The sequence below is a fragment of the Myripristis murdjan genome, chromosome 14 (genome assembly GCF_902150065.1).
Source record: "Myripristis murdjan chromosome 14, fMyrMur1.1, whole genome shotgun sequence".
Classification (NCBI taxonomy): domain Eukaryota; kingdom Metazoa; phylum Chordata; class Actinopteri; order Holocentriformes; family Holocentridae; genus Myripristis; species Myripristis murdjan.
This window is the reverse complement of record NC_043993.1, coordinates 21056059-21078458: the sequence shown is the minus strand read 5'-3', so window position 1 is coordinate 21078458 and position 22400 is coordinate 21056059. Positions and strand designations below refer to the sequence as shown.

At 40.4% G+C, this 22400-nt stretch overlaps 1 protein-coding gene across 1 annotated transcript; it reads left to right on the top strand.

The window, feature by feature from the left end:
- The first annotated feature begins 672 nt into the window (after positions 1-672).
- Positions 673-21616, top strand: abcg4a (ATP-binding cassette, sub-family G (WHITE), member 4a). The gene is made up of 15 exons (XM_030068676.1): positions 673-1301; positions 4569-4788; positions 10959-11076; positions 11280-11412; positions 12906-12956; positions 13058-13203; positions 13342-13465; positions 13684-13798; positions 13907-14046; positions 17525-17623; positions 17733-17901; positions 17997-18097; positions 18793-18951; positions 19149-19267; positions 20090-21616. The coding sequence occupies exons 2-15, from the start codon at positions 4578-4580 to the stop codon at positions 20313-20315; spliced, it is 1911 nt and encodes a 636-aa protein (XP_029924536.1). The 5' UTR covers positions 673-1301; positions 4569-4577; the 3' UTR covers positions 20316-21616.
- Positions 21617-22400: the final 784 nt, after the last annotated feature.

Below are 22400 nucleotides of genomic sequence, written 5' to 3'. Positions count from 1 at the left end.
GTGTGTCTGTGTCTCCACAGTCCGCCACGGTGAAGCCAAATCGATCATCTATAATGGCGATGACAGACAGATAAAAAAAAAAAAAAGAAAGAAGAAGAAAACAGTCATTTTTTGCACAGCATAGCTTTATATTCTCATTCCACTGGGTTATTCTCATTTCTCTCATTTCCCTGGAGAAAGTTGGCTAGAGAAGGCCCAAAATAGAAGAATGGAAAGCTTAAAAGGTTTAAAGTGGCACCTGAGGAGCTAATTTAATAAAATGGGCTATGATGGCCTATGTGATCTGGGTATATTAAATTTATTGTGGAGTTATTTCAACTTTTCGGTCAGTACTTTAACCTTAAAAGCATCATAATATTCTTATGATGTCATTACAGGAGCTTATATTGTGTCTGCGGCGTTCAATAGGATGTGTATATGTACCACCACTGTATTTGCTGTGCGCACAGTGCTGTAGGCTATAATCTGCAATTAATAATCTTTTTTTTTTTTTTCGTTAGGACAGTCTGGAGATTTTTTTTATCCACCCTCAAAAGTGATGCCGGGATGGCCTGAGGATTAATGGAGAATAATCAAACTATGGAGTAAAAACCTATCCTTTTTCGTAGTAGCATCCTACCAGCAACGCCCTGTATCCCAGACCAGCGTGCCTGCCACACAGACGCACTGACCGGTACGGAGATAACAGCGGCTGCTATATTGAGCTGCTGCTGCTGCTGCTGCTGAAGCATCTGCAGCACCAGTTTTTTGTTCTTTGTTGTTTTTTTTTTATTATTATTCCACATGACAGGGATTGAAGATTGTCATCAGCAGTAGCTCCAGACAAAGATGTTTGTTAGCAGCTCGGTACGCTGTTCGGGACCGATGGGTGTAATCACAGGAATAATACCCCACTGAGCAAACATGACAGACGTCCTGTTCCCCTGACGACTCTCGGGGATGCAGCAGTCATAGTTTGAGGCCGGACATGATTTTCATCTCGAGTTGCTGTATTGGATGCGGGGTGATGTGCGCCGCACCCCGAGAGATATTGATGAGGAGAACACAGCCTGGTCTTTTGCCTCACTACGGATTTTTTCTAGACTGTGGCGCACAGTGACCATATTTTCCCCCTTTCTTTCCTTTTTCTATTTTTTTTTTTCTCCCCCTGTCTGGCCAGGGACTGTTTCGGGGGAGCTTCTGATGTGGATGAATTGTGCTGTTTTGTCTAAAGGGATCAACTGAGCACTGTTGCTCTTGCCCGGAGAGGAGAAACAGGCCAGGTGCCCCTCACCTGGTCATTTCATCACACACAAGACTAAGTATGTGCAGTGTGTGCGTGTGTGCGTGCGTGAGATACAGAGAGAGCAATGCTACATACTATTGGACTGTCTAAGCCCACAGTTATCCTCAGCACAGATTCATTTTTTGACACATTGAGGATCCTCTTTATTGCTCTGCCGCTTTCTAATCTGGTCAAAAGCTGCGAGGTTAATTAGTTTGCTGTTTTCATCCTCATTGGGATGCTGTAACAGGTACTTTTGAGGAGCTGGGAACATCCTAGTGAATTTGTGGACCTATAAAGTCCAAGCCTAAGGGTGGCACACAGCTATATCCATTAAGTATAGATACAGTGCAGTGCTTTGCAGATGCATTTAGTAGCCATATTTAATCACATATCAGACTTTACTATGGCTGTGTGTACTCACGTGTCCAGGCATCGAGCCAGCACAGGACAGAACATGGAGGCCTTCATCTGACTGAGAGGCCATTAAAGTCTGTCAGTGTTTTACAGGGCTTATATGCAGACTGGTAATGGAAATTCACTAATGGCAGGATGATCAATAAAGGCCATGGTCAATTTGTTTTCCCTCTTCATTCACGTGGGCATATTCCATTACACATAGGTCATGCTACAAAAGTAGTTGTGTCATCGTTGGACTGTGATTTGGTCACACACCAGCCGTGATTTGTTTGTAAACATTCATTGACTGTACACAGTCTCAACTGTGACAGTTACTCACGATAATTTGTAGGTGTCGAGTTTGATTTTGGGTGATAGGTTTGCTTTGCCCCCTGGCAGTGTTCGCTCCAGTCTCTCTCAGCTCTATACCACCAAGAGAGTGGTGAGTAGTCTTCAGTAGTGACCTTGTTTCTGACGAGTTAGACGTCATCAAAAGCAAGAATTCACATTTCAGCTGTAGCCATCAGCGTACCAAGAGACTAAATGTGTTGGTACTAATTGCAGCATTGTGAGAGATGCGTGGGAAGATCAACTGCAAACCGTCTCATTGTCAAAAACACAGAGGCTTAATTGAGGATTTTGATATTATAGTGTGCAGTCTATCAGGTCAGACTGCACACTGAGATTCAGCATGTGTAGTTTCCTCCACAAATTTGTTCACTCATGGGTTCAGACCAATTTTGAAGGTGCCCTTTGGGTGGTAATGATGTCTTAAAGCAATTTAAGCTGCAATTTGGGGACTGTTATGAACATTAAATATTCAGTAAGCTCCTTAACCATTTGGGCTGCAACACTTTGTTTAATGTTTTCACTCCATACTAATGTGGAATTTGCAAAGACTATAAGGTTACAAAACAGAAGTCAGCTTTAGTATTTTTAATCATACTGAATGAGAACTAGAGGCCTGAAAAGCTCTCACCCACCCATTTCATAGTGCCAGAGGTGTTTGGACAGATGGTTTTTAATAATGTAGGCTTACGATTGTTTGTCTGCATCTAAAAATACATAATGCAGTCTAGCTTGAAGTCTACAAAAAATGTCACCAACTTCAAATATGATATAGACTAAATATACTATATTAGGTTTAAAAATTACTCTGAGGCACTATGCAGTACACAGTGCTTAGCTAACTAAGCAGTCAGAGTCCCCAAGCAAGCAACCAATCAAGCTTGTGTTATTAACAGACATGAGGAATTTCACTGATTGTTTCTCCCTAAATAATTATTTTTTCCTGCAAGTGATATCAAATCTGTTTATCCATATCTTGCTTATTTGAAACCCAAAGGGCCTTTTTGTACACGTGGACTTGATCCTCTATTGGATCCCTTCTACATGTCTCATCAAAACATTCCCAAATACTGTATTATCTGGGTGCAGACAGACTTCTCTCTTGGTGTTTCTGAAATCTGGTGAATACATAAAGAGTCTCAGGACTAAGCATGTTAATCACTCCTTGTTACTGTAACTGAAAAGCTTTTCTCCTTACACTGATTTTTTTATTATGCAAAAACTACACATTTATTTCTACCACAGTAATTGTTATGTTCTTAATTTACCTTAAACTTAACAGTAACTTAACAGTGAAGAGAAAAATGGGTGTTATCATTTACAGTGAAGCCCCGTCAGCCGATAATTCATAGCATTTAAAAGCAATTAAAAGTGATTGTTCACAAACCTGGGACTGATGATTACATGTCAAATCATTTGAAAGGACAGCATTAAATCATTCATATGAAGCTATTCAGTGAGTGTTTTTTTTTTTTTTTTTTTTTTTTCTGAGATAATAGTTTTCTTTTCCAATAATATTGCTCTCAAATAACTGCATGGTACTACTTGAGCAAACTGTCATATATATTGTGTACTTGTAAGCATTATGTGGAAAAATATTGGCATGCTAGGCTGCATAAGAGTTTTAGCATATTATCCTCAAACATTACCAACACCTGAACAGTGACATGTCCAGCATCACACGGTTTTCCATTATCAGTCAATATGGCTTGTGGATAATTATTAAATCTGCTATTTTCCAATTTATTCCAGTTTAAATGATCAAGCCATTTTCAGTGTCAGTAGGGTAGGATGCCTCTGATTCAGGAGGTATGTAGGTGACTACATGGTATAGCAGACTATTCAGACAGGCTGTCTGTTCTGTTCAGGGGGAAATTTATGTGAATCAGCACAATAACTGTGCTGCATGGCTGAAACCAGATCCGTACTCCTCACACCCAGAATCTCATTGCCCTCATCCAGGCGGTCCATAGAATAAGCTGTAATTAGATCATGTAGTTTTAAGAGGATGGCTGCAGTCATACTAACATCATTCCCACTACATTCCTCTGTGTTCAAGCCTCTGCTGAGGTGTCATTCACCTCATGCATATGACAGTGTATGGACATACGAGCTTTTTTACTTTTTCTTAGTTACTCAGCTAACTAACCAATCAGACAGGCAATTAATAGTCAGTTTGGTTCAAAGGTTTTTAATTAGTTAATTTCATTTCCACTTTATCTCGTTTGTGGCAAAATCTATTATCCTGATGTTATTATGAGGCTAGTAATGAATTGCTAGTGGTTCTTCAGATGAGACAGACTGATAGATAGATAGATAGATAGATAGATAGATAGATAGATAGATAGATAGAGATACATATTAAACCAAAATGAATGCAAAATAGTGGAAGCTACTGTTCCTGCTACAAAGAAAAGTCTACATATTCAGGCTGGACTGAAAATATAGTATGTGGGAAATATGTGAAAGCGGATGCTTGTGCAACATCTTCTTCTGGCACAGGAGAGCAAAGTTAGCTTTGAAGGAGCACTACTAAAATGTCTTTTCTGCTCTCCAGCCTGTTGGCATGGCTGAGAAGACGCTAGATCAGGGGTCGGTCAGCATCCCCATGGAGGAGACCAAGCAGGAGGCGGCCCTGCTCACCCACCTGAAGAAGGTGGAGAACCACATCACCGAGGCCCAGCGCTTCTCCCATCTGCCCCGCCGCTCCGCCGTGGACCTGGAGTTCACCGAGCTCTCCTACACCATCCGGGAGGGTCCCTGCTGGCGGAGAAGAGGTACTACAAGCTTAGCTCACACAATTGAAATGAAAGGGTGGGTAAGCACCACCCATGATGATCAGTATGTGGAGCACAGACATCTCAAATAGGGATTTAAAAATCTTAAATAATATTATTTAATGTTGTTTATATTAAGTTATATTATTTATATAATATATTTAATATATTATAATATATACATAATTAACATCATGCTTCCTCCATGTTTTTTTCTGTTTAGCTTTGCTCTATCCTCCTGACACAAGTGCACCCATAGTGTGTGCATATACAGACACACACACACACACACACACACACACACACGTTCGTAGACTCACAGACGTCCTCCATGTTGTAGCAGGCAGCGTGCCTGTAGCTTTGCTGTGCTCAGCAGAGTTTAGACATAGTAAATAATTTACACTTCCAGGCTGGCACACTCCTTTCCTCCCTTTTCCCTGTGTTCTCCTTCGATAGGATGTGGCAGAGAGTCAAACCCATGATTGATCTGCTCATGAAATATGAATGGCATTTAAACTCACCACCCTTATTAATGACGAGCCTTTGAGTCTCCAACCTTCTGTAACAGGCTCGGTCGTATCAATTTGTCAACGACACTCTTAGCAAACCCACCCACAGTAAACTAATCTGTTTACCTACTATAGTGACCCTATATATATTTAAAGGGTGTTTTTTTATTTACTTTCTCCATAGGCTATACATGATGCATTGCATTTTTTCTTGTGTTATTATTGGTCTCCTTGCTGATATCGATGTGCATTGTGAAAGCCCAGCAGAGGAATGTTTGTTGTTCCATTGTGAAATGTGAGTGCGGAGAGGTGACAAATGAGCAGAGTGGGAGGAGGATCATGGCTAGACTACAGTCACAAACAAACCGAGAACAACCGGGGATCCCTGAGCACCGGTCAATAGATCAGCCTCTGTTTGTATACTGAAGCTCATGAAGCTCGCCATTTCCTCAGAAGTGTCATCTGAATCAACCTGTGGTTTCTGCCTTTGTGTGTGATGTGTCAGCAGGGTGCCCGCCTCAGCTTATCAGTCTGATGATGTCTGAACACAAAATCCTTCAGCCTTTAATGAGAAAGTAGTGACTATCTGGCAGGTCATTTAAATCCAGCTATTTCCAATCTGACACACAGTCTGGGTCACTTTCACATGCCCCGCTAAACCCCTCTCTGCATCTCCAGCTGCCTCTCTCTCCCTGACCAAAAAACAAAAAACAAAAAACATGCAATATTTTTAGCACCTTACTAACAGAGGCGTTGTAATAATTAAATCTATATTCTCTAGCTGTATCGACCTCATTTTAAATTTTCACCTATAAATCATTTCCCATTCACAATAAAGACACTCAGCTATGAGTATTACTGAAGAAAATTTTGTTATTAACAGACTGGTGACATTTGTCATCCCAGTCATTACACAGACAGAACAAAAGTAAACTTTTATTTGTTATATGTTGACTAAATTGCTCCCTTTTACCTTGTATCATTAGTGGGATGGACAGTTAGTAGTAGAGAACAAGCTCACTGGCTGTTTTCCTCGCTGCCAGATTTAAACTCCAGATGGCAAGATTGTTAAAAGATTTAGACAATCTGAATGAATGAGACATTCTGTAAAATACTGTTAGACGGCAACACCACTTAGACGATCAGTGTAACCTGCAATCATGTCAATACAATCAATACATATGAATATGAAGCTTTCTCTTAATATTACTGTCACCTTTGGCTTGTTTTCCTACTCACTTTAGTGAACGGGTTATTCGGGCATATGCTGCACATCTTCAGTGTCATTTGGGAATGTCAGTATGGCTGCTGACCCACTTCCGGTGGCTTCAACTGTCATGGGCAGTTTATTATTAGGCAATGTTAGCTACATCAGCCATTCAGAACATATCTCAGTGGTTGTAAAGGCACTTTAACCTGTGTCTTCGTGTTTTCAAGAAGTTCAGCCTATTATCCTCCTTATATTTGGTATGGTATGCAAGCACCTGTGCATATTTCAGACCATGCTAAAACGCTACATTAATGAACAAATGATGGAGTTAGTGATGACAGATTAATGTCATATGGAAGCGCGATGAGGCATGCTGTGTAAAAAAAAACAAAAACAAAAACAAAAAAAGCAATCATAAGGAACTTCATTGGCTGAAGTGCTTGAAGACACAATGGCAGTGGCAAAAGTACTGCTTCAACATGTATTTTTATGCCATGTTAAGATGTAATGAATGGCTGAATGGCTGTGTTGAGCATTTTATGAGTTTTTTTCCCCATCAGCCTTCCATACTTTCATGCCATAAGTGGATGTCTGAGTGGTGCAAAATCAAAGCTGTAGAATGGGTGTAATCACAGTAAAGTTATTCCACTTGTGTGCTTTTGGACCTAGTTACAGAAAACAACACAAAAACATGATAATTTATAGAACATTTGATGAATTGTGCACTAATGTACAGTTGGGAGATGGGAAAGATACAAAGGCTGATGTTCAATGCTGACAATGAGCCTTGAACCCATGATATGATGTCAGAAGATGCGTCTTAGTCTTTGAGTCACCAAGACACACCTCATGAGTCACTCCTAAAACTGTCTGCAGCCAGCAGGAACCGTTCACTATGACAGCATCACATATGAGTTTATTGTGTTCCATAAAATAACAGGGAGATGCTCTAAGTGCAGTGTGAATAGAGAGGGTCAGTGGAGTCGTTTCTTTTTCTGGCAGAGAAACGAAAGAAATAGTAATGATAGAGCTCAGCAAGGTGAGGGAGCTATGAGCTGCCCTCTGTCCCCATCTGTTTTTGTAGGCTGTTTCTGGGGAGGGCAGCCATTTATCCCTGTTATGATGAAGCCACTGTGACCTGCTTTCATGTTGAGGGTATTCTCCTCCTAAGGGAGATTACTTAGTGGTGTAACATTCGCTCAGGCATGAAAGGAGAGAGAGAGAGAGAGAGAGAGAGAGAGAGAGAGAGAGAGAGAGAGAGAGAGAGAGAGAAGAGAGAAAGAGGGAGAGAGAGAGGGAGAGGGAGAGAGAGAGAAAGTTGACATGCCTATGGTGTTATGTGTTCTGCATGCTGTTATTTACTGCTACTTGCTCTTCTCCATATTTGCTCCCTCTTCTTTCATGGCTGAGCTAGTTTTACACCACTGAGTAATCTCTCCTGGGATTTTTGTTTGTTAGGTAAAGGCATGCAGTCATTTGTGGGAGATAAACTGCCAGCTTAAACATGCTTTGTGCTTTTTAGTCTGTTCTCCTTTTGAAATGTATTACCGTGCACATTACTCAACGTGACGACAGTGATATGAGCTGCCTCCCCACTAATGTGTTATCATGAAAATGCTTTTGAAACTTTATGACTGAGGTGAGGTGAATGCAAATATTGCATGTGCAGCTCACATGTGCTGTTGTATAGGACTCTCCTGTATCAGATTTTTTTTTCTGTTGTCTAATATTTACGTTCAGATAAGAACATAAACAGATCTGTCATGTATCTAATGCAATAGATACTATATATCTAGACTCCACTGGAAAACAATAAATATATATTTTGAGGCCATGAGACTAGACCTCAACTACTACAATTTATCAAAATTTGCATGTTTTTTTTTTAGCTTATGTAATGAATCTCAATTTTTTCAAACCATTTACCATAATTTATTGAATTTGCTTCATTGAATTTATTTCTGTGTTTAGTTGAACAAGCTTGATATCTTGCCTAATTAAGATTTATTTAGTAAAATGAGGATTTTGTTAAGGTGCAGTAGGTAGCGATTCACTAAACAACCACATGCAATTAAGGGTCCAAGTTATCAATATATAGTGACAACAGCTGCAAAGCAATACATTATTAATAGTGAGAAATACATGATAATAATAACAAGAGCTAAAGGGCACTACAGCAGTAATCATCAATATACTCATTTGGAAGATGTTAAGGACTTGATAGGTGCACCGTTGCAAGAATTGTAATAAGCCAATATGGAAAGCAGGATTTTTTTTTTTTTTTTTAACTATCCAACATTTTAAAATAAGACAATTTACAATATGACAACACACATTGATTAAGTGGGAGGTGAGAAAAACAACTTTTGTTAAGGTAAGGCAAAGGATATGGGTCATATACTTAGACATTTGGTTTGTGGAAAACATTCATTTCATTCATTCTGCACTTTTATTTGCTGCAAGATAATATTACTGGTACTACCACTGATGCCATACAATTTCCTTTTATTTACTGTAAGATTTTCTCTGAATTACCATGAGAGATGAGGCTTGACCCATTGAGTAAGAGTATCTCCTACTTTAAACATCTTACTGTCAAATCTATAAATGTGTGTTGGCTTTTATGGTGCCGTGGGTGGACAATTTAGCTCAGCAGTACATGGAGGTGAGCTATCTATGTCACCACAGTGAGTGATCAGGATGCACCTGCAGCCAGGCTCAGATAAAACGATTAGTATGCGCGACCAACAACACCGGGTGAGATCATCTGTATGCGCCACATGCCAAGGCAGGGCTACTTCACTGACAGGGGGCTGCGCTGCTGTCTGACCAGGGGAGAAACTAGACTGACTTGCTGGGCCTGTGTACACAGTATTCCCGCCTCTGCTCTGTGGCTGATTGGCTAACCCCAACTCTAATCCAACTGTTAACCAACCTAACCAACGAAGGCAATGTTTACTAGGCAATCAGAGGCAGGGTAGGGTGGGTCAGCCAGTCAATTTGGTCTCTCCGGTATAACAAGAGCCTGTCTGATGTAATGTAAGACTGTGGACGAGGGGCGGGGGTGTCGTCATTAGACTGTGAGGGTTAGAAAGGGCTAGAAACACCACTGGGACCACTAATTACATAACCTGAGACAGGATGAGCTGCAGTGTTGGACTGGAGGAATGGGGGAGGGGGTTGAGGGAGGGAGATGGGCGCAACGGGCACAGCACTGGCCTTCACCCCAACCTCCAACTCTAGTTGACCCACTCTCTCTGTCTGGAGGTTACAGAGGTGTTTTAATGAGAATATTTATGCATGCGTGGCCAACCAGATGACCCATGAGTGTAAAAGTACCACTGGGTAAAGGCAAACTAGATGTCAAACCATTTTGCATCAGCTGGAACTATCACATGTTATTTTTAGCTGTGCACGTTATTGCAGTCTTAATTTTGCTGTATCATACTCACTGTTATGTTCTGTGTATATTTTTTCCCAATCCGTTGTCATGTTTTATTTAAACTTCCTGATCAAAACACTGCGTCTCTATATATGGAGGAATGCAGCATAAACAAGTCACTAAATCTGAATGTACAGCTGCCATCTCCACTGACTAAAATATTGCAGAATCCTAATTGTTATTGACTTGCTTCATTATACATCTGCCACTACCAATTTTTGTCTGTTGTCTCATCAGAAACTTTGTATTGAAATTTGACTGAAAAATTGATTTTTGTTTCCCCAAATCCCCCGGCATGAACTCAAAAGACCCTGAAGAGGTTTTTGTTGTCAACTCTCTATCCATGAATTTTCTGTGAGGTTAACCATCAGTGGAGAAATGTGAATGTACCTGATCTTGGCTTGAGCGCTTTCTTGGAAATTGTCTCCATAATTAGAAATAGGACACAAGCAAAAATGTCCCATTAGTACCATCTTTTAAATCACTTCTTAAAACTCACTTTTATAGACTTGCTTTTATGTAATTATCCTCTCTTATTAATTAGCCTTGATATGCCTTTTTATCTCATGCTTTTATGTTCTTGCTTTGTTTACATTGTTTTTAATTGGTACTGTGGATTTCCTTTTTTTACCTATATTTAACCTTGATAAAACACTGTATATCTGTGTTTTGAAAAGAGCTATAAAAATAGATATTCTTACAGTATGTCTTTATTCTGGATGTTCAAGATCACTTATGTGGGCCATTGGAGCCCAATATCAGAATTAGGGAAAACACTCCTTTGTGTCAGTATGATTTTGTGCTGTTTGCTCCTGTTCTTTTCTCTTTTATCCTAAGGAGAGAAAGAATCTGACAATCATTTTTTTGGTGTTTTCCCAATAGAGGGAGCTCCCAAAAGGAAAATAAATGCCAAAACCTTGGCTTAAAATGTCTTAGAAAGATTGAAGAGAATAGCTTCAGAGCAATTACCTAAAGCTTTGTGAGTAATTGAGTTTCATGTCTGTCTCAGGTTACAAAGCCCTGCTCAAGTGTCTGTCTGGAAGATTCAACAGCAGAGAGCTGATTGGCATTATGGGGCCCTCTGGAGCTGGGAAGTCCACTCTGATGAATATTCTGGCTGGCTACAGGTGAGATGTGGATGGGTTTGGGACTCATTAGGATTGAATCAGCTGGAGCATCGCCTCCTCAACAGCATTAATGCTCCCATCTGGTAGCATTAACACATTTATTCAACTTAACGTAGTGATACAGTATATACATATGTACATGGACAGATCTATGCCATGCGCACAGTGTGATCACAAGGTCATTTGTGTGTGTTTGGAAACAGAGAGACAGGGATGAAGGGCCAGATCCTGGTGAACGGTCGACCGAGGGACCTGAGGACCTTCAGGAAGATGTCCTGCTACATCATGCAGGACGACATGCTGCTGCCACACCTCACTGCACGGGAGGCCATGATGGTGAGGTCACTGAAAAACTCCCCTAACACCTACCTCATTGAATCATAAGTTGATTCAATGAGGTACCAGGCATAATTCAGGGGCTGCTCCCTTTGAAAGAAGTGGCCTGTGGGGGTGTGCTAGGGGTTGTAATGGGCCCAAAATCAAAAGCCTACTCAACCAGAAATTGCACTCGTCCAGCCTGACACTGCCCCAGGCTCAACGCTTAATAGTATTTTTTAATCCTGTTGAGATGACTGCCTGTCTGTTACTCAGGATAGGTCTGTGCTGCAGTGCAGAACCCAACACTATCAAACAAGTTGGAATAATTAAATTATCAGAGCTTGAACCAATCCGCGTAGGATTTGTGTTGTGAATTATTAATTAATTATTATTATTAATTAATTATTATTACAAATGAGGATACAATTTCATCTTTTAATTTTGCAGGTAGCCTTCACTTTCCCTGTCAACTCTTGCTGACACTCAGTACATTTACATGCACACTAATTTTCCACTATTTTTCTGAGTATGACAATTTCTGAATTTGATACGGGTCATGTAAATATCATATTTCATTTTGAATATTCTGAATTAGGCCTTATTCAGAATGTAGCATTTTATGGTTAAGACAAGTGGGACATGCTGATATTATTCGGCTTTTGGGAGCTGTAATTTAGGAGGATGTACTATACATCTCAATTTAGGTTTATACCGTGATTTGTGACACACAGCTACCTGCTTACAGTCAGCTCTGGGTGTTGTGAACAAGCCAACTAGCCAACAGTTTGCAAAGCTGAGTTAGAGATGCATTCACAAAAGAACAGCCCATATTTTTTGGATGGAGGGAGAAACACACTTTTAAACATTATGAAAGACTTGTATATCAATAGTTTTTTGGATATGCGCAAATATCACAGCACTGACCTGTTCATTAAGTTGGTTGAATGAATGAAAGAGGGAGGCTGTATTCACACATTCGAACAAGTCCCCCACCAGTGGAGAACACTGAAAAAGTTTTTAAAAACTGCAAAAATGGCTCAAGCTTCTCTAGCCATTCCACTTTTCCGTATTTTGACGCAGTAAACACCATGTTAGGGCAGCAACCCCATCACATTAATCAGAGTATGCCCAACTGCAACAGGATTATTAGTGAAATATTCATTTTTATTAGCCATGTAAGCAGTTTCATAGGAATATTGTCTTTTTTGGAATAAGGGCAAAAACATTAACATTTTGTGCATGTAAACATAGTCACTGTAGCTTTCCAAAATGACAACTGTGCAAAATGGATGGCAAAGGATACACTGGTTGTGTCCTCCACATTCTGCTGAAGGAAAGCTGCATATCTAGTCACATTTGGAGGACACTCTGGATTGGGACAGCCTTGTTGAGCGACTATGACTTATGCGGTCTTGAAATGTGACCTTTGAAGGACGTGGTCCCTGAATTGGGACACAGTCCTGATGTTCAGTAATCATAATACCTTGTGCTAAACCACATCTTTCTCTCAGGTCTCTGCCAATCTGAAACTGAACGAGAGCATACAGGTGAAAAAAGAACTGGTAAGTTGTCATTTTTTGATTGCCCCATTTAATCCAATTAATGTTAGTTGTATTATAGATATTTCCATACTTCCCTTCATGCCTCTTGGTCTGTATTGCAGGTGGATGAGATCCTGACTGCTCTTGGTCTTTTGGATTGTGCCCAGACCCGCACCATCTCTCTGTCTGGTGGTCAGTGTAAGAGACTGGCCATCGCCCTCGAGCTGGTCAACAATCCTCCTGTCATGTTCTTTGATGAGCCCACCAGGTGAGAGATATACCTCACCTGCTTCAAGTTGATCTCAACATGACATGGATCTAAAGTAATACCACATCCTGCTCTCTACTTGCCTGTCCGTCCCTTTGTATTTTTGCCACTGAACTTGTCCTCTGTGTCCCATCCCAGTGGTCTGGACAGTGCGTCCTGCTTCCAGGTGGTATCCCTCATGAAGTCTCTGGCTCTGGGAGGACGGACAATCATCTGCACCATCCATCAGCCCAGTGCCAAGCTCTTTGAGATGTTTGATAAAGTAACTTGAGTCCTTACAATAATAGACACATCTAGTTTTCCATTAGCTGCTTCTGAGATTGTAGCCCTGCAGGTTAGCATGATATATCAGAGCTAGCGGACAAACCAAACTGTGGTCGATATCCAGGCCTGTTGTTGTTCATGTATTATTCACAGCGTCAGTGCCAGTGTGTTGGGAGCTTTGTTGATTACTGTGTATGTGTGTGATTCCCCCACCAGCTGTACATCCTCAGTCAGGGCCAGTGCATATACAAGGGCACTGTCCCTTACCTCATACCCTATCTGAAGAACTTGGGCCTCCACTGCCCCACTTACCACAATCCTGCCGATTTCAGTAAGTGCAGGAATGCATTGAGGATACGTATGCATGTATGTGTGTGATTGTGTGTGTCAGATGTTGAGCGGTGCAATGTTCTCACTGCCTTGTCCTCTGTGCGTCCAGTCATTGAGGTGGCCTCGGGGGAGTATGGCGACCTGAACCCAGTGCTGTTCGAGGCAGTCCAGGGAGGATTGTGTTCAGACGAGAGCAAAAAGAACTCCAGCGACAAAAGTGACTCCTCCTGCCACTCTCAGTGTCACAATGTGAGTGACGCATCACCCACCTCAACTCTTAACATCACACAGTCAGAACAAAATATGCAGTAAATCACCAAGAATGACCGTTGTTAATTCCTCCCATCTATTTTTTTGATTCAAAAGTCTCAAAAATGCTAAAAAATGAGGGACAAATCAACATGACTTCTCAGGCCTATTATCCACTGACAGGAAATTACATTAGCTTTGCTCAGTTTGCTTCAATTATTTCTGGGTGATTACCTGCATGCTGATTGATTGGTTCATTTCCATAGATGAGATCCAGGGAGATTCTCTTTATTAGGCTTGTTGGAGTTAACTTGGACCAGAAGTACAGCCGCAGATTTACAGTTCACTGCCAGTTCTACGGTTCAGCCTCTATCACTTACATCAGTTCTCTATTAATTCTCAGCTTAATTAGTTTGAGCTGCACAAAATGAATGTTAAAATTTGGCAATGATGTTCAAAGGCTGATAATTAGTTAATGACAGAGCATTTAGGTGAGAGAGATATGAGACAGAGAGAGGGGGCTGAGCGAGGCGTCCCCTCCCCAGCAGTGGGGTTTTCTGTGAAAAGCTAAATCCTCTTCAACACCAAAACATCTGAGGGACCAAAAACCCAGAATCATTCACTGCCAACACTCTGCTACGCTGAAATGTAATACATTTTACCCTTTCTAGTCTGCCATATGACTTATTTTCCCCCAAGCATCCCAGCCAGTTTGTCTTCTTCTCCTCTCTGTCGATCGATCTCTGTCTCCTCCACCTCTCTCAGCTTCCTCTAACTCTCTTTCTCCGTCTCTGTGATTCATAAGTCACTCTTGATAAAAGCATCAGTTAAATGCCTAAAGTGTAAATGTAAATCTCCAGAGCTCTGCCAATTACACCATGGCATTACTCATGTTCTGTCCATGGTGTTTTACCTTGTAGACTCTTTTGCCTAAAAGCCTCCATGACCTCCACAGGTTTAAACCTTTTAGTTTCTTTATTCTTTTCCCTCAGCTTTTCTATATTGTTTTGTTTTTTTTTTTCCTTTCTGTTTACCGTAAACCTACAGGAGATCAGACTGGGCTTCTATTGTTGTGTATTTTGTCAATTGGCTCACTAGATTTTCCACTTCTTTAATTATGTGTCATCAGTTTTAAAAATTAACCACCAATATTGATGTGTGGGAACAAGTGTTGCAAAATTCCCGGGAATTTTCAAAGTTGGAAAATTTCCATGGGAATTTTCAGAAATTAATGGGAATTAACGGGAATAAACGGGAATTTTGGGGGAATTTTCAGGAATTTATATTCACTGCATTCACCTGGTCATATACATATATACATAATAAACATTTTGGTTTGTTATAAGCAGATATGCATGCAAACATGTTACATTATAATGAATTTCCAGGGAGTTTTCGGGAATTTTCCCTAGCTGAGTCAAACTGTCGTGAATATTGGCATAACCAGTGTGCGACATAAGGGGGAGCAAAGGGGAGCACAGGTGGTCCGTGGATTAATTTTTATCATGTGGATTTAAGTTTGCGTAGCCCATATAAATGCTCGGGAAATCTGTTGTTCAAATGAAATTAACCTGATCCAGGGCGTTTTATGTAAATATCCTACATTAAGATATTAATGGTATCACCCGTGTGCAACAAATTTTCTCTTTATAATAATCCTATGTTTGTTCTGTTGTAGGATATTAATACAACGACCAGCAGTTATACAGCGTTAATAAGAGGTTTAGACTATTAATTCAGGCATAGGACTGTGTGCAGTACTATTGTTAAGGTGCGCATATGAAGTGGTTCAAACTACCCATTAAAATGCATAGAAATGCAGGAAATTTAATCGTGATGCTGATGTGATGATCGTCTGTCTCAGTGGAAGTGCTGTAGCCTAGTGGAGTATAGGCTACTGATTGATGATGACCAAATGTGCTCGAAATTATTTGCATGTGTGAATCATGGTGGACAGTTGAATTTGCATTGAATCATGCAACATATTTGTTTCCACCAAAATGCAAAGTTGACTGTTTATATTTAAGTTTTATATTTAAGTTTTATTTCACACACTTGGGTATGGCGATGATGATTTTACAGTATGCTGGCATTGTGGCCTTTGGGTTAGAGGTGAGTCCTGAGTTCAGGAGATTTATTGATTGTTTATTTTTGCCCCATTCATCTTAAGTTAACAACAACAAAAACGAAATTTCTTAATTTCTTAATTTCTTAAAAGCTTAAATTTCCATGGAAACTTTTTAAAAACCTCAGTCAAATTGATGACAAGAAAAAAAAACGAAAATTCCCAAAATTCCCAAGCCGAATTTTCCCAGGAATTTTCGGAAAAATTGAAAAAAAAAGTGACAGCAAAAATCTTCTGAAAATTTCCAATATTCCAGAGCGAAAATTCCCTCAGGAATTTTCGGAAACTTTCTGGGAAATTTACCAGAAACTTTCCACCCCTTTGCAACACTACTGGGAACTAACACGCACATGTTCACAAGTATCAGCCCTTATTGATAAGTGTACTTTCTTGCTATGAGCAATGTTATGAGAAATTTTTTATTTCGGCAATTTGTAGCCTCTTCCGAAATAGATCTAAAGCCAGCCAAAGGCAATGTCAAAATGAAAAGTGAACCATGAAAACAGGTGTTTTAATACAGATTAGGAGGTCAACTACCTGTTTGGTTGCAATGAAGATAAACCTGTCTATCTCATGTGGAGCTTAAGTGGCCATAATGAAAGAATATAACCTTAGGAGACATCTTGAGGCAGTTATTGTTATATGTTGCTATGTTATTGCTCTTGCCATTGTTTTTTTTGTTTTGTTTTGTTTTGTTTTTAAATCACAAGTCAACCTGCCTATGTTTCATGTTCAGCTTTTGAAACACTTTGGCATGTTTTGACCAAATGACTTATGTGATTTAACATGAAAATATTAGTTTTTTTTCCAGTTGGATTTGCATGCCACTGATGTGCATGTATGAGTAAAAATCTGTATGACGATAGATTGTTATCTTGTTATTTTTCCATATTCCATACAATGAAAATAATGGTCATTTAAAAGAATTCAGGGTAGGCTTGCAAATGCATGTCAGAAAAAAAGGACTGTTGTAGTCGACTGTTTTCATGTCATTTTCCGCTCTAATTAGTGTGATTTTAGATATCCTTGTTTTGTTTTATAGCCATACATTTTTGGGGAGGACTGTTTCATGTAAAGTTCATACTTTGTGTGTGAATCATTGTTTTTACACAGGACAGATTTTGATCCAAAGATTGACCACTTTGGGTCAAAAGCATAAAGGCCCTGTTTGGCCCTCGATTGGTTGTGATTTTTTAATATGGCCCCTTTAGTGACTGAGTTTGACACCCCTGCTCTAGATTAATGAAAGACTTTATTGCAATATGGCAAAGGGGATAAAATCTTTTAATTAGTTAGTTCTGCTGTATCTGTGTGTAATACATATCTAAATGTGTGCCCTTGCTCTCTTAATAGGACACAGGAACCCTTGAGAAACACAGCTTTGCCACCAGTACATTCACACAGTTCTGCATCCTGTTCAAAAGAACCTTCATCACGATATGCAGGGACATGGTAAATTACTAATCTGAACAGTGACTATTCAAATTTATAAGGGAAAGCAAGTTTAACCAAATGTTGGTATCAGGTGAGGAGTTTTACCTTGTCTTTGTTCATTTTAAAGGTATTGACCCACCTCAGGGTGATGTCCCATCTTTGTATTGGAGTGCTGATCGGCCTGCTCTATCTCAACATCGGCAACGATGCCAGCAAGGTCTTCAACAACACTGGCTTCCTCTTCTTTTCCATGCTGTTCCTCATGTTTGCCGCGCTGATGCCAACTGTCCTAACCTGTAAGATACTACGTCCGGGGAGGGTTTGTTACAGGGGCATTTTGTTGTTCTAGTTTGCCTGGGAAATCTTAATGCCTTATAATGTTGCTTCACAGTTCCTCTGGAGATGTCTGTGTTTATAAGGGAACATCTCAACTACTGGTACAGCCTGAAGGCCTACTACCTGGCCAAGACCATGGCTGATATACCGTTCCAGGTAACGTTGACAGTGATATAACATACAATCAGAGGTGGGAGGTTACAAGGTAGACTTACTTAAGTGCTGTATTTAAGGATTTTTGACCTTTTCGACAGCAGCTCTGACACAAATATCAGGGTAAACACAAGTGTTACTGATGACATTAATGAAGTTTCTGTTCTATTCGGGTCTAATAGAGCCTGTGTTGTGCATGCAGGCTCACTGGAAAGGCTCTTGTGCACTTAAAAGGAACAGAACCTTAATTAATGTCATTGGTGGCACCTGTGTTTTTTCTTGCTATTTCAGCTGCTCTGAAAAAGGCCTATTTTGAGCTACTTGCACTTTACATGAGTATTTCCATTTGGTGAGACTTTGTAGTTTTACATGTCAGAGGGACATATTGCCCTTTTTACTTCCCTACATATATCGGATCGCTGTAATTACTAGTCACTAGGCAGAAGAAGCTCTTAAGATGCAAAACATATAATGCGGTGTAAGAACTGAATCTTTCCAGCTGCATATGGAATAGTTACAATCTTAAAATAATTCATGTAGGTTGCTGCATCAGTAATTTAACACTCTGAAAGGGACACTTGAGTAATATTTTGATATCAGGACTTTTACAAAGGTGTTTTTCCACTCCGAGATTGCTGCTTTTTCTTAAGTAAAGGATTTGAATTGGTAGCACTAAAGACTCTCCTTCTCTTCCAAAGGTGATTTGTCCAATCATGTACTGCAGTATAGTGTACTGGATGACTGAACAGCCTCCGGAGGCGGGTCGCTATCTTCTCTTCATGGCTTTGTCCACATCCACAGCGCTGGTAGCCCAGTCTCTGGGACTTCTCATAGGAGCTGCATCCACTTCTCTTCAGGTGCTCAAAGTATCAACTCTTAATAACTGACAGATAAGATACCAAACAGGTTTCATCTACAGCACTTTTTTTTTTTTTTTTTGAAAATTCAGCTAATTACCAAGTTGTTAATATAGTCAGTAAATCAGCACCTTTCTCATTTACCGCCTACAGAGCAATAATTAGCATTTTTATCAATGCATTCTTTCATTCTCCAGGTGGCAACTTTTGTGGGTCCAGTCACAGCCATACCAGTCCTCCTCTTCTCTGGCTTCTTTGTGAATTTTGACACCATTCCCAAGTACCTACAGTGGAGCTCATATGTGTCCTATGTCAGGTACTGTCACATGCTTTATGCATTTGTGCATACAGTATAATATAAGAAACAAGACTAAGCAGCCTAGTTGAATCCGGACCGACACTACAGCTTCAATCTCTGAAATGGAATAATTTCTGCTCTTCTGTTTCATGCTCCTAGTGTTCATGTGTACACACATAACATTCCACAAGATCAAGCATGGGGCAGAGGCTACATTGCCTACCATCTGGCAGTCAGATCATTTTAACACACTAAACAACCTTTCAGCAACTTGGTCACCTCCCTGCAGAAAAGTAAAGCCCATCATCTTGTATGCCTCCACTCTAACTAATTTGTTAATTAAGGGGGTATTTTATCATCCACTTTGTCCGCAGTCTGGTACAGCTTGATCACGTCAACAACATTTGTCCTGCCGTATAATGATGCTGATTGATATGGTTGGTTGTTCAACCAAGAAATCACATCTTAATTGAGCAACACCAGATCTGCAGAATCGCTTGATACTTTTTATAGTGAATGTGTGATTCCTTGGTCTGGAACCAGGCTAACATTTACCTCAAGCTCTGCCTGGATTTTTGTGCATGCTCATTTCAACAATGGGGTGCCAGTGAAGGACAGGATGGACTCAGGGACTTCCAGTAATCTCAGCCTCATTCTGACAGTCCAGTTAAAATGGTCTTCCTCCAGTTAGGGTTTCTGAGAATGCTCTCTTCAAATAGGAACATTACAGGGAATTTGTTTTTATTTTGCCATAGATTATTGGCCTTTGTACTCAGAGTTTTAAAAGGTCATGTTATATAATAGATATAAATCAAGGCTTTTCCTTGAATTCTTAACCAGGTATGGCTTCGAGGGAGTGATCCTGTCGATCTACGGGATGAACCGGTCGGAGCTGGAGTGTCCTGGCCTGGTGTGTAAGTTCCAAAAGCCGGAGGAGGTCCTGCAGCTGCTGGACGTGGAGGACGCGAAGCTGTATGTGGACTTCATGGTGCTGGGGGTTTTCTTCCTGATCCTCAGGCTAGCCACCTACCTGGTCCTACGCTACAAAGTCAAGTCAGAGCGTTAAGGCGTCCACAGTCAACCGCGCATGGCTTTGGACGTTCACACATATCCCTGCAGTATGAGATAGTAAGCCAACGTATAGTCGTCTCTCTTTCTCTATCTTGCTTTTTACCACACATGTACCAACATATACACACAGACACACACACATACACACACTCTCATTGGAACAAATACAGCATACAGCCATCCTAAAGCTGTGCCCCATCACCACCCCAAACTGTACAGTACAATATTATCTTTGAAACGGTTTGTTATTCAAGAAAAGGGAAAGTTAGCTCAGACTACGGAGTGTTGTTTTCCCTCCTTGCCCATAATTAGTTGTCCTCCAGTTAACAGTATTTTCGTTAAGAGTATTTAAAGTTCACCGTTACTGTTCAAGAACATTGTATAAGTGCACCATACAGTACATGAACAGAATACCTGACATAATAACAAGCATGTTTCCTTCTAGTGAGAAACTGGGATGTGTAGTTATTAGATGAGGAGTTTTCAAGCAGATGCCACACAGCGCTGCAATAATGTGAACTAATGCCATGTCCTATGGGATTAGGAGGAGACACAGTAACCGTCCTTGTGCAGGATTGTCCCAGACCTTATCTAACCTCTCCCCTCCGATGCCTGTAAAGGTCATCTGTCATGACCTTTCCTCAACAGTCCACAACACAAGCTCATTAATTGATAATTAATTGGACAACAACGCTCCCGGTACCCCAGGAACACGGTGTCACAATGGACATATTTTCAGCACCATCAGGACAAAATATTTAGAGGCAGAAAACTCTTGTGAAGCTGCTGCCCCTCCTTCCGGGTCAGCTTATCAGATATCCTTGCCATGAGATAGGATACACTGGCTTCTCTCTGAGGAATACAACCTCAACAAGGACTGCCAGAGGATGATTTACCTTAGGTTTCTATCTCTAGTTCAGATCATGTTGGCCGGCCTTCTGCTCTCCTAGTAATGGAGGTCGAACACTGAGGCATGGATGAAGTATATCCTTGAAAACGGTAAGTTCAGCACTCTGCAGTGTATCTCAGATGGAGAGCAGCTTTGGATCCATGCTCCTACGAGCCCTACGACTCTAAATTGCTCGTTTTTATGCTCTGGACATTTCACATCTGTTTATCTGCCATAACTGAGTAACCACTGAGCGAATGAGGAGAACGCCCTAGGAGCATAATGTGAAACCAAGCATGATGGATTTTCCAGTTCCAGACTGATGCGGAGCGCTGGCTTCTGTTGGATATAAGGAGAGAGAGAGATGTTTTAGGTGAAGTGCAATAGCCAATTCTGTGATGAAAAAAGTAACGTTTGTGTAAATGGTGTCGTTTCCTTCGACACAAATCTCTGAACTGCTTGTTTCCGCTTGTCGTACGACTCTTTAGCAGGCTTCTCCTGGAGTTACATGAAAGGAAAGATCCCCTTTTTTCTCCCACTGCTTTGCTGATGTCCGACAGATGTGTGTTGTCCAAAACAATGCTAGATACTTGAAATGCTGGCTGGGCGGTTTTTGTGCCTCTGAATTAGAATGGTATGAGTTTCTTTTGCTTCAGTGCTCATTGTTTGCACATACACCTTATGTCAACACACATGCTGACACACACACACACACACACAAACACACACATAAATGCACACACTTACACATAAATGCACACACATATTCACACACAAATTCACCCTTGGCAGTGTTTAGAAAAGCCTCTCCTTGTCACAAGACAATGCAATTATTATTTTCCAATAGACTTGCTATGAAATATTTCTTACTCAAACTATGCTACTTAGTAACCCTTATTATAATGCATAAATAACGTGAGTATATAATCAATGATTGTACAGTGGATATGTAATGCTGTAAAGAAATGTACATTTGCACTTTTCAATGTTTGTTTATTATTTTTTATTTATTTGTATTTAATTTTATTTTTCTATATCAATGTGATGAATGCTGCTTGAAAGTATAAGGGGAAAACAGCAACTGAATGTTGCATGATCACTTTAGGAATGAAATTTATGAAATATTAAATTTCAGAATATAGCGCAATGATTTCTTTCCTCATCCAAATGTATTTATTCTGGCATTTCTGA

Coding starts and splice junctions, on each gene's coding strand:
- abcg4a (XM_030068676.1), top strand. CDS start 4,578: ATGGCTGAGAAGACGCTAGATCAGGGGTCGGTCAGCATCCCCATGGAG. Junction 13,466..13,683: donor TCTTTGAGATGTTTGATAAA/GTAACTTGAGTC, acceptor TTCCCCCACCAG/CTGTACATCCTCAGTCAGGG. Junction 14,047..17,524: donor GCCACTCTCAGTGTCACAAT/GTGAGTGACGCA, acceptor CTCTCTTAATAG/GACACAGGAACCCTTGAGAA.